This window comes from Syngnathus scovelli, chromosome 5 (assembly GCF_024217435.2).
Source record: "Syngnathus scovelli strain Florida chromosome 5, RoL_Ssco_1.2, whole genome shotgun sequence".
NCBI classification, from domain to species: Eukaryota; Metazoa; Chordata; class Actinopteri; order Syngnathiformes; family Syngnathidae; genus Syngnathus; species Syngnathus scovelli.
The window spans coordinates 1,231,648-1,241,595 of NC_090851.1; the positions used below are offsets into that span (position 1 = coordinate 1,231,648).

The 9,948-nt window shown below is 51.3% G+C and overlaps 4 protein-coding genes across 5 annotated transcripts; all 4 read right to left on the reverse strand.

The window, feature by feature from the left end:
* Positions 1-1,003: 1,003 nt before the first annotated feature.
* On the reverse strand, positions 1,004-4,001 carry zgc:66455 (uncharacterized protein LOC393502 homolog). 2 transcript variants are annotated; one of them, XM_049720460.1, is made up of 10 exons: positions 3,857-4,001; positions 3,724-3,754; positions 2,617-3,429; positions 2,467-2,508; positions 2,281-2,381; positions 2,150-2,211; positions 1,876-2,036; positions 1,607-1,762; positions 1,259-1,521; positions 1,004-1,171 (listed from the first exon to the last, which is right to left on the reverse strand). In XM_049720460.1, exons 1-10 carry the CDS (start codon positions 3,992-3,994, stop codon positions 1,076-1,078), a joined length of 1,863 nt encoding a protein of 620 aa, XP_049576417.1. In that variant the 5' UTR covers positions 3,995-4,001; the 3' UTR covers positions 1,004-1,075. The 2 variants fall into 2 exon arrangements, with proteins under 2 accessions (XP_049576417.1, XP_049576416.1); XM_049720459.1 differs by having other exon boundaries at positions 2,617-3,435.
* Positions 4,002-4,150: 149 nt separating this feature from the next.
* Positions 4,151-5,766, reverse strand: b3gnt2a (UDP-GlcNAc:betaGal beta-1,3-N-acetylglucosaminyltransferase 2a). Its single transcript, XM_049720486.2, has 2 exons — positions 5,395-5,766; positions 4,151-5,317 (listed from the first exon to the last, which is right to left on the reverse strand). The coding sequence occupies exons 1-2, from the start codon at positions 5,764-5,766 to the stop codon at positions 4,424-4,426; spliced, it is 1,266 nt and encodes a 421-aa protein (XP_049576443.1). The 3' UTR covers positions 4,151-4,423.
* A 269-nt stretch (positions 5,767-6,035) lies between these two features.
* On the reverse strand, positions 6,036-7,302 carry commd1 (copper metabolism (Murr1) domain containing 1). The gene is made up of 3 exons (XM_049720493.2): positions 6,982-7,302; positions 6,481-6,771; positions 6,036-6,305 (listed from the first exon to the last, which is right to left on the reverse strand). Exons 1-3 carry the CDS (start codon positions 7,261-7,263, stop codon positions 6,198-6,200), a joined length of 681 nt encoding a protein of 226 aa, XP_049576450.1. The 5' UTR covers positions 7,264-7,302; the 3' UTR covers positions 6,036-6,197.
* Positions 7,303-7,375: 73 nt separating this feature from the next.
* On the reverse strand, positions 7,376-9,875 carry LOC125968920 (uncharacterized). The gene is made up of 4 exons (XM_068650614.1): positions 9,735-9,875; positions 9,247-9,362; positions 9,154-9,168; positions 7,376-8,878 (listed from the first exon to the last, which is right to left on the reverse strand). Exons 2-4 carry the CDS (start codon positions 9,360-9,362, stop codon positions 7,570-7,572), a joined length of 1,440 nt encoding a protein of 479 aa, XP_068506715.1. The 5' UTR covers positions 9,735-9,875; the 3' UTR covers positions 7,376-7,569.
* Between the last annotated feature and the right edge of the window lie 73 nt (positions 9,876-9,948).

Sequence of the window (9,948 nt, forward strand, 5' to 3'; positions counted from 1 at the left end):
CCGAATGTGTTTGTGATTGAATAAAAGATTGAAAAAAAAAAATCCGTTGTGCTGACATTTGTTATTTTGGGGGACACCAACTCATATAACAACGTAAAACACATACATATTGTCATATAAAACAGTTAACCAAATATCAGATTTTTATGTTTTAATTGGCGAATATAAAAACAAGGAATAAAACACCAGACAAGTTTTCACATAAATGTTTATTAAAATAATAATAATAAAAGTACATTTCAAACCAGTAATCTAATGTGAAATTACAGTAGATATATTGGACAACAATATTTAGGCGTATATATGCATACACGTTATTTAAAAACTACGATAAGTGTTATAAAATAAAGATTACCCAAAGAGAAGCATACGTTGTTGCATAACGGCGCATCCCTTCATGCAATAAAGTTAGCCGTTAGCTTGCATAAAAGAAGTGGTGGTTCAGTGAGTGCTTCTTTCTTTCTTTCCTTGGCAAATCGTCAATCGACATTCTGGCTTGCATAGTTCACGCCAGGAGGAAGACGCAACACGTTCACTGACTGATCCGTTGATGCACGGAAAGGAAAGCACTTCACCCATTATCTCGTTCGCGAACGGGAAAGTCAGGACTCACTGATCCGGTCTCGCGATGAACTGGTAATGCAACTCACTCACTCACTCACTCACTCACTCACTCACTCACTCACTCACTCACTCACTCACTCACTCACTCACTCACTCACTCACTCACTCACTCACTCACTCACTCACAGATCCGTTCCGTTGGTGAACGGGAAAAGCAACTCGCGACTCGTTCGTGAACGGGAAGTGACGTCATTTCTTCGTTTTGTATTGCAAGGTGGCACCAGCTTAAATGCGCATTACCGACACCTACTGGTTAAAGTCATATGAACTGAAAAAAAAAAAAACCAAAAAAAAAAAAACACGAACATTCCCACAATCAAATTTGACTGAAGGAAGAAAACATTTGAAGTTTGCAGCTCAGAGCCAAATCAAAGTCAAGGATGTTGCAGTTGTTTTTAGTGCGAGTACATAATCACAAACAGTGGAGAAGGAAAAAAAAAGCAGGTCCTCATCACTTCTTGCCGCCTTCCTGAGAGTCAGTGTAGACATCAGACGGCGTCAGCGGGCTGAAACGGAGCAGCGGAAGATCTACGGCCGCGCGTCGCTCCTGGCAGACACACACATTTTCAGCAATCAATGGCTTGAATAAAAGAAAAAAAATTGTGTAGCTGGAAGGGATGAAGTCAGAAACAACCTTGTGAATGGGCCAAGCGTCACGTGGCCCCCTGGCGGGCGGCGGAGGCGGCGGCAGGTCCGAGGCAGCGGGGGCGTAAGCGTTGTCATCGTCCGGATAGCGGCGAGCCGAATCGGGCGTCTGGCCTTTGGGCAGGAAGGTGCCGCAGCGGCGACGGCTGTAGAGGACACACGCCGCCGCCAGCGACATCAGCAGCAGGAAGCTGAGTAGGAAGAACAGCACGTACACGCCTTTGGTCTCGCCCGACGGGCCACGACTGCACCCTGTCACACACACACACACAACACACACCTTGTGGGACAACGGGCCAAACGGGCCACACAGTGAGACAACGGTTGTCATGGTGACCTGCGGGCTCGCGGTCCACACACACGGTGCCCACGGGTCCCAAATGCGACTCGTCCCGGAAGCCGTCTTTGCAGCGGCACCTGTACGAGCCAAACTGATCCAAGCAGTCGGCGTTGACGCCGCACAGCGCCAATTGGGTGCCGCATTCGTTGACGTCTGCCATTTGGAAAAAAGAATTCAATTTCAGTTTCTGACATTGGTTGAGGACAAGAAACTCAAATGTGGCCAGGTCTGGCGGCCAAGTTCTCCTCATAGCAAGTCGATCTCACCTCCAATGGAGACCGAAGCGACGACGCTGTGATGCGGACTCCCAAGCGGGCCGACGCTGCTGCCGACCATCTTGTGGAGGTTCTGGTGGATGCCGGAGAAGGCGTGACTCCGCCCACTACCCACACTCAGCCACATGATGTAAAGTTCTCCCGCTCGAAGCCTGGATATCATCATGTGATATCATTTTTTTTTTTTTTTTTATTCCGCCTTTCAACATATTTGTTTGTAAAAGCGATCATGTACAAAACTAAACTACCAGCAAATGTAACAAACCTTTTAATTCTTTTGAAGGACAAGCTGATGGGGATGTGAAACCCGTCCAGATGTTGGAGGACCTGAAGAAGAGGTCATTGTCATTATTCATAAACGCACACGTTGGTCAACAAAAGTTCCGACGGCCATACCAGAGCCCTGACAGACTTGATCAGTGACCCGTCCAGATGATGCTGGTTGCGCTTGTGCTCCTCACTGAGTTGGACCTCCACTGACACTTCAAACAGCTGATCTGCTCAGAGAGCGAGCCGGGACAATGCCGAGGACAGGAGTGAGGCGGACGGCTTGTGATCGGTTCCGAACCGATGTGGACTCACCGCCGGGCTGATGTAGAGCTTGAGAAGTGTTCCAGATGTTGACTGCAGGCGACATGTGTGTGCGTTAATAATAGTCCATCGAATTTCCCATTATTGGTAGAATACAATTCTGATTAAATTCATTTGACACATCAAACTGTTAGTACTCACGTGTCCCTCTGTGATCCAAAAGTTCTCCGGAGGACGAGGACGTATTTGTGACCTTCATCTTGTTTTGACCTGGTTCCGTTGGCTGGTGTTGATTTTCTGGCAGATTTGGTCCAGCGTTGGCGCTCAGGGTGGGAAGGAGGCCGCTGGGGAGTTGGTTCACTTGCTCATGTGCTGGTCCCGTGGGGTCAGATGGTTCCAAGAGGATTCGGGGGGCGCCTCGTTCCAGACGGGATGTTCCGTGGGGTGACTCAGGAGCGTCGGCAATGTTCGAAGAATCAAACAGGGGGAACCCGGCAGCGGTCGCCGTGGGACGCCGCTCGCGCTCCCCCGCTATCATCGGTCCAAACTCATCCCAGTCCTCAAGGTCCCAGTTCCCGTCCGGCCGGGAGGTGCCATCTGACGGGTGGTAGGCCAAGGGGGGTCCGAAGGTGCGGTAGCGTGCGTAGAATCCCCGGTACTGCTGAGCGGGCCAGCCGCCGATCAGCAGGACCACGCGCAGGGTGTCGGACAGTGACGCGTACGTGGCCTCGCGCCAGCACCCCCGCAGGACCGGGTGACCCGCGGAGGTTCCCGACGAAGGTTTGACGGGCTCATCCACGTGGATTTGATCCTGCTTTAGGTGACAGTCCCCATCAGGGGTCAGGTCCTGGAGGTGCAAGTGGACCCGCTTGCCGGCGGGGGCTTGGATGGTCCAGTTACACCACAGGGGTGGGTTGGCGCAAACGTAGTCGGGAGAGAAGAAGTCGCCGCTGTCGTCTCTCAGACGCCGGTGGCAGCTTCTCAGGGCGTAGAAGGCCCCGCCCCCTTTACCTGCTGTACCTCAAGTAATATAGAACACACAGTAGAGACACTAAGGGAGTTTCACCAGTAAAACAAAATCCAACTCAAACGAAGTCAAACTAAAAAGAGTGAGAGTAAAGGAAGCAGTGACGTGTTGAGCTGAAATGCAGAAATAAAAATAATAGAAAACAAAGTCAACCAAATTAGACATTGGAGGTGCCGTCTAAAACATAAATTGCAACAATAATTCCAATGACTCGTGTGCGTTCCAACGATGAGTGGCAAACATAACATCGATGGTAAGAAGAACACCAAAGGTTGACTAACCAGAGACCGGTTTGGTTTCGTCCCCCGGGAACTGCAAATAGATAGAGCACAATTTCATGACACACAAGTCAGCAACCATGCAAACAAGAAGGTGCGCCCCAACAAAGCAAAGCGTTTCGAGTGCTCTTCTTACCTGCGCCTTGGAGGAGGTCCGCAGAGTGCCTAGCACAAGGCTCAGGACCAGCACGTGACTTTTAAGGGTCATCGGTTTGCGAGCAAACATTTTTTGGTAGGCTTGTATTCTTTTTGTTGTTGTCTTTTCGATACACATGCATGAAAAGTGCAGAGGCGGAAGTGACGTAGCCGGCCACCTCTTGTTGTTTCGCGGGCGCCTATTCCAAGTGCGCACGTGCAAACGACTGGGGCTAATCGGGGCGTTGATTGGTTGTCGTGTCACCGATGGCCACCGGAGGGAGACAAAAACATCCACATTGGGTCCTGTTTATGTCGGGTTCATCACAATACGAATTATAAATACAAGAAATTCTGTTGGAGTGGATTCTTGTTTGTTATTTGAGAAACATTAATACATCATCGATGACACAAGTGGTCTTGACTGATCACCAGTTATCATTTCTTTGACATTAATACTCAATATGACATCATCATTTTTTCCATTGTATGAAATATGATACCCCAATAAACATCCCATCAGTAGCCGAGATTTCACTCTTTGGCATTTGACGTGCTGAGCCTCTAATCAAGTTTCCGTCCGAGTGCAGGTCTTCCACATCCTCAGCATCTCCTGCGCCGTGCGACCGTTCACCACCATCGACTTGGTGTGCGCGCACGCATCCTCGCCGTCCTTCTCATCATTGTCGCCATTGCGGTGGACCTTGCGGGCGGCAAAGCCCGGGTGTTTCTGTGGGATCAGACCCAGTTTACGGAGGCACAGGCCCTCGTAGACCTCGTGGACTGGGAAGAGGAGGACGCGGCGGGACACGTCGTGAAGACGTAACGCCAGCGTGCCGGAGAGCAGGAAGCCCCTCGATGCAACGCGAGGCGGATACGTTCCTGTGAAAACACTCGGTGGGACAAAGTCCGGGAGAGCCCGGTCTGCGGCCGGGCGGCCGTTGAGGACGACGTCACTGACAAACAGGAAGTCTCTGCCGGTGCGGGGCAGAGACTCCAGGAAGTCCAACACCCGGAACGTGTTGACAAAGGTGTCGTCGTGGGCCTCCAGGACAAAGCGGGCTCGAGGACAATTGCGACGAAACCACTGCAGGAAGAGGGCCTCCTTCAGGCTCAAGTTGAGGGCCGTCTCCCTAAACTCCCACTGGAGCAGGTCCCCGTGAAGCTCTGCCTCCCGGCCCAGCATGCCTTGCAGATTTGGGTGGTGGTCCTCAGGCGGCGTCCGCCCCAGCAGGAAGACGATGGCCACTGTGCGGTTAGCGTGGACGCCAGCGCGGCCCCACGTCTGGCGAATGGCCTGCCGTCGCCCGAAATGCGGCACCAGGGACTTGATGGCGAGCAGCAGGAAGGGATCCGCTTGTCGGCACCCCAGACTCGGAGCGATGACGACATCGGACTTCCTACAGTGCATGTAGAGCAAGAAGTCCTGGAGGCTTCGGGGCAACGTGTTGTAGTCCCAGACCTGATGTTCACAATTGTGGAAAAAAAATTGAAATGACCCAAAAACATACACTTGCGTGGCGCCACAGTCTCCATCACCTGGGTGACAGCTCTGAGGTCCGCTCGGCACGGGTTCGGTTGAGGCCCGCTCAAATCCAGCCGCCGCTGCTCGCGGTTCCAGAAGGAGGCGCGCGTGCGGGGCTTGAAAAGTGTGCCGTGGTCTCGGCCGGCTTTCCAGCTGAGCGTCGCCAGGATGCTGCACGCTAACGCGTTGAGCAGGAGCAGGAACAGGAACAGCAGCTTTGGCACGGCGGCCGGCACACAGCAGGACCGCACTTGCGCCCGAGCAGCCGCTTTTACGCCCGGCCCCGCCTGCAACGCACGTAGCCATGCCGGAGTCTGGACGAGGACTCCGGGGGGACTTTCAGATGCTTCACCGGCGCTGGGATACAACGGAACATTTGGGAACATGGCGCCGTGTGGCCTCTGCGCAATATCAACACGCACGTCCGCACAAAGGATGGCTTTCTCCCGCACTTAACAGGCGTCACACGCTTGCAATCAAGACCCCCACGTGATGCTGAAAAAAGATGAACTGGTTTTTCTCAAATGGGCGGGGGGGGGGGGATGTGTCTTTTTTTCGGTAGGAGTGGAATAAAGTGCAACTGCACATTCACGCCAGTAGGTGGCAGAAGCAGTCTTATTGACATATGATTGTGATACAATTAATAATCTCTTGGGAGCGGGCAAAATATTTTCATTCTGAGGGAGGCTAACAAAAAAAATTCAGTCTGTGAGTCATTTTGGATCCAAACAAACATCATCAAAACGTGAACCGCAGGAAAGGCGGGTCACGAATCAGACTCGGTGCCTCAGACATCCTTTTCAGCACAACATGAGCCTCAAGCGCGCTGAACGGCGGCGTCAATGGCGGTTTGGATGGCGGCCATCTTGTTCAGCACGTGTTGTACGTTGTGCTCGTCCATCTCCACGCACACAAAGTTCGACTCCTGTAAGACAAAATTGTCAAAACAATGGAAGCCGCGTCAAATTTGCCGATATTGTCCGGGAAGCGATCCTGTGTTATTGTAAGACTATAACTAATATTTTGTTCTGACATTTGGCAGAATTATGATCAGAAAGGGATTCCACCCGACAAAGTCTAGGATTCCGGAAAAGGCTTACCTGCTCGCCGTTGCCTAGCTCCAGCTCCAGCAGGGCGAGTGGCCCGCCGAGTGGCGGCCCGCCGCGTCTATCTGCCGTTTGGAGGTCCAGCCTCCAGGACAGGCCCCTAAGGGCGGGTTCCCAGCGGCTGTGCGCCAGGAGGCTTTCACGGACGCGCCCGCGCTGGCTCTTCCAAAAGCGGGCCAGGGCGGCAGCCTGCTCGGGGGTGACGCCGCCCGCCCCCTGCTTGCAGGTGTGGGCGGTGAGAAAGGCCTCCAGCTGGGCGTGGTCCATGTCGGCCGTGGCCATCGACTAGGGAGGGGAGGGTGCAGAACGTTAACCGTGTCACCCCTTCGGTTCAGACCGATTCACGTGACATCACATGTGACGTCATTAACACTCGCTGTCTTCACCAATACATCAATGTCTTTACTTATCATCAATAGCGTGAAGAGTATCTAGCAACAATACTCCGTGTCTTTACGAATAACATCATCACAGACAGTTTGTAGTGTTTCTGACCTTAAGGAGCGCCTTCATTTTGTCGTATAAAGCCTTGAAGTGTTCCGGAGTGGCCTCGGGGTAAAGTTGACTTTTCAAATGTTCCTCCGTCACGTCGCTGTTTCGGTAAAATATTTGCTGCGCGACACCGCTGAGCAGTGCGCCGAGCAGACTCCTGGCTGACTCCGTCTCCGCCATCTTGGACTCTTCCCTTGTGACACTGGAAAATGACGTCACATCCGTGCAGCATTCTGGGGCTTGGAGTTTATCTTCCGCGGGCCGACCGAGTTCATTTTCACGCATTCGATACACCGAATAAAACGGAATAAATAAATAAAATATGAATGAATAAATAAAAACATATGACTTCACAAACGTCACGTAATGAAACGTTTTTAAAAGGGAAATACAAGAGTAAAGGCGTGAAAATAAAGCTTTAATGATGAGCAAGTCGTTTTTTTTTTTTTTTTTACATCATTTTCTTGCATTATATATCAGTCACGTGAGCGTGCTAATGCCAGTTTAAGCTTATCATATAGCAAACAGATTTCTGAAGAGTAAACAAAGAGTTGTTGGTCATCAACAACCTCAGGCCCATCTTCCTCTTTTTCATGCCCCATACCGACCTCTCCGCGACCCGCGTTGCCCTCGTCTCGCCCCACCGCCACCTCGCCCTCTCTGATGTTGCCTTCGCGTTGCCCAATTTCTTGTTTGTCCTGGCACCACCCCACCGCCACCTCGCCCCCTCTGATGTTGCCCTCGCGTTGCCCAATTTCCTGTTTGTCCTGGCACCACCCCACCGCCACCTCGCCCCCTCTGATGTTGCCCTCGCGTTGCCCAATTTCCTGTTTGTCCTGGCACCACCCCACCGCCACCTCGCCCCCTCTGATGTTGCCCTCGCGTTGCCCAATTTCCTGTTTGTCCTGGCACCACCCCACCGCCACCTCGCCCCCTCTGATGTTGCCCTTGCGTTGCCCAATTTCCTGTTTGTCCTGGCACCACCCAACCGCCACCTTGCCTCCACCCATGTTGCCCTTGAGCAGCCCCATTTCCTGTTTTCTGTTGTGCTCCGTGCCCACGTCTTCTTTGCCCCACTGTTTCCCACTCCTCTTCTGCCCCTCCTACTCTTTGCGCCCACCCTCCTGCTCCTCTACCTCCTTGTCCCCCCTGTCGCGGCGTGCTAATCACGGTTCCGCCTCCCACTGCCCCTTGCCCCCCACTTTTCTGCCCTGCTCCCTCCGAGTCGCCTTGGTCCAAGTAGCATTGAGGGGAGATCTGCCCCATGGTGGAGCAACTGGTGCACATCATGGCATTGCTGGCATAGTCACAGCGAAAGATATTTTGCAGGCCGCCAACATTTTTCCCCAAGTTGGATAGGGCTCTTTTCAGGTTGTCGACGGGTATGGGGGGACCGCTTTTAGGTTGAAATAATTTGGAGAAGACGAGCACGTGTTCCTTCCATTCCTGGATGCCCTGTACCAGTCTGAGGATGCTCAAGGCGCTCCTTCTGTTGGCGCAGCGCCTGTCGCAGGGTGACGCGTACACATACAACACTAACAGACCCGACTTATCCTTATTTGTAGCCCAGGCGCTGAACTTCTCGAGGACCCGGTATTCGGCGTGGTCTGCCCGGCCGATTTCCACAGCACCGGGGCACTTCAAGGCCACGTCGTGCCACGTCATGGACTTCTGCCGGCACGCTTTCAGAACATCCGGCCATGGCACCTGCGCCCTGTGACATTGCATCGCCACGTCGGGCCACCTCAGAACGGTTGCAGCCAACACATTGTTGTCCTCGTACACGTCGCAGTCCAAGATGGTTTTCTTCACATCCGCCTTTTGGACTTGATTGAGGTCGTATGAACCTGGAACGACGCCGGGCGGGATGCTCACGGCCATACTGAACATGGGCAAATCGCTAACACAGCAAACACACACAAACACAAACGCAGACACACGCAGTTACCTCCCCACACAAATGACGCTCAAAGTTTCTGTCGAATGCGCACTTTTCAAACTGCTGGGTTAAAAACAACTCAACAAATTGGAGTGACCCAGGAAGTTAGGTCATTTTGCAAGCCAAGTATATATATAGTATATTTACTAACTTGACATTGCATTAGATTAGGTTTCTTGACTGAGTGTAAATGAACAGCTGACCCGGGATGACGTCATTGTGGTGACCAAACTCACCTATCTAGCTGGAACCTGCGGGTGAGAAGAACCAAGGCCACGTTAGTGCTTTACAGAGAGAAATCCAGCACAAGTCTCGTCAATCAAACGTACTTGTCGAGCATTGCTTTGACTAGTTTGGCAAGTGTGTACTGATCCACTGCAGCGGCCATCGCTGACGACAAGACAACCAACAGCGCCACCACCAGGTGCCTACGCAGCATTGCCATCTGAGTACACAAACACAAAACGCGTGCTTATTCGTGTTTACCTGGAAACGATCAGCGGAGATTTTTATTTTATTTTAGGGGAAAACACAATCTGCAAAAAGGTCTTGAATAAAAGAATCAAGTTGTATTTTGGAAAATCATTTGCGAAAATGTCGTTCTTTCCTAGTTTAACTTTGAAATGACTTTATTCTATTTTATTTTGGATTCCTCATTATGAAGATCACAATATGTCAACCCAACCAAATAAATCTTTGTTCTTTTGAATGTGGTTAGTACCTGTTAGTCACAATATGCAGGAAATAAAAAAATAAAAACAATAAATGAGTAAAGATTAGTTCGATTTTTGAAGAACACAAGAAGGCTTGGACTTACGTATCTGGAAGATGAGGACAAAGACGACGACTCATGCGCACGGCCAGCGACCTGGGAACATTATAAGGTCAAGTTTTTTTTTTTTTTTTGTTAAATCATCTTTGCGCTGCATGATCGTGCTGATAGCAGATGCTTCACCAAGATAATCGAAAAAGAAGAAGTAGCCAGAGGAACAAGACAAAAACTTGTGTGGGAGAACAAAATGAAAACCATT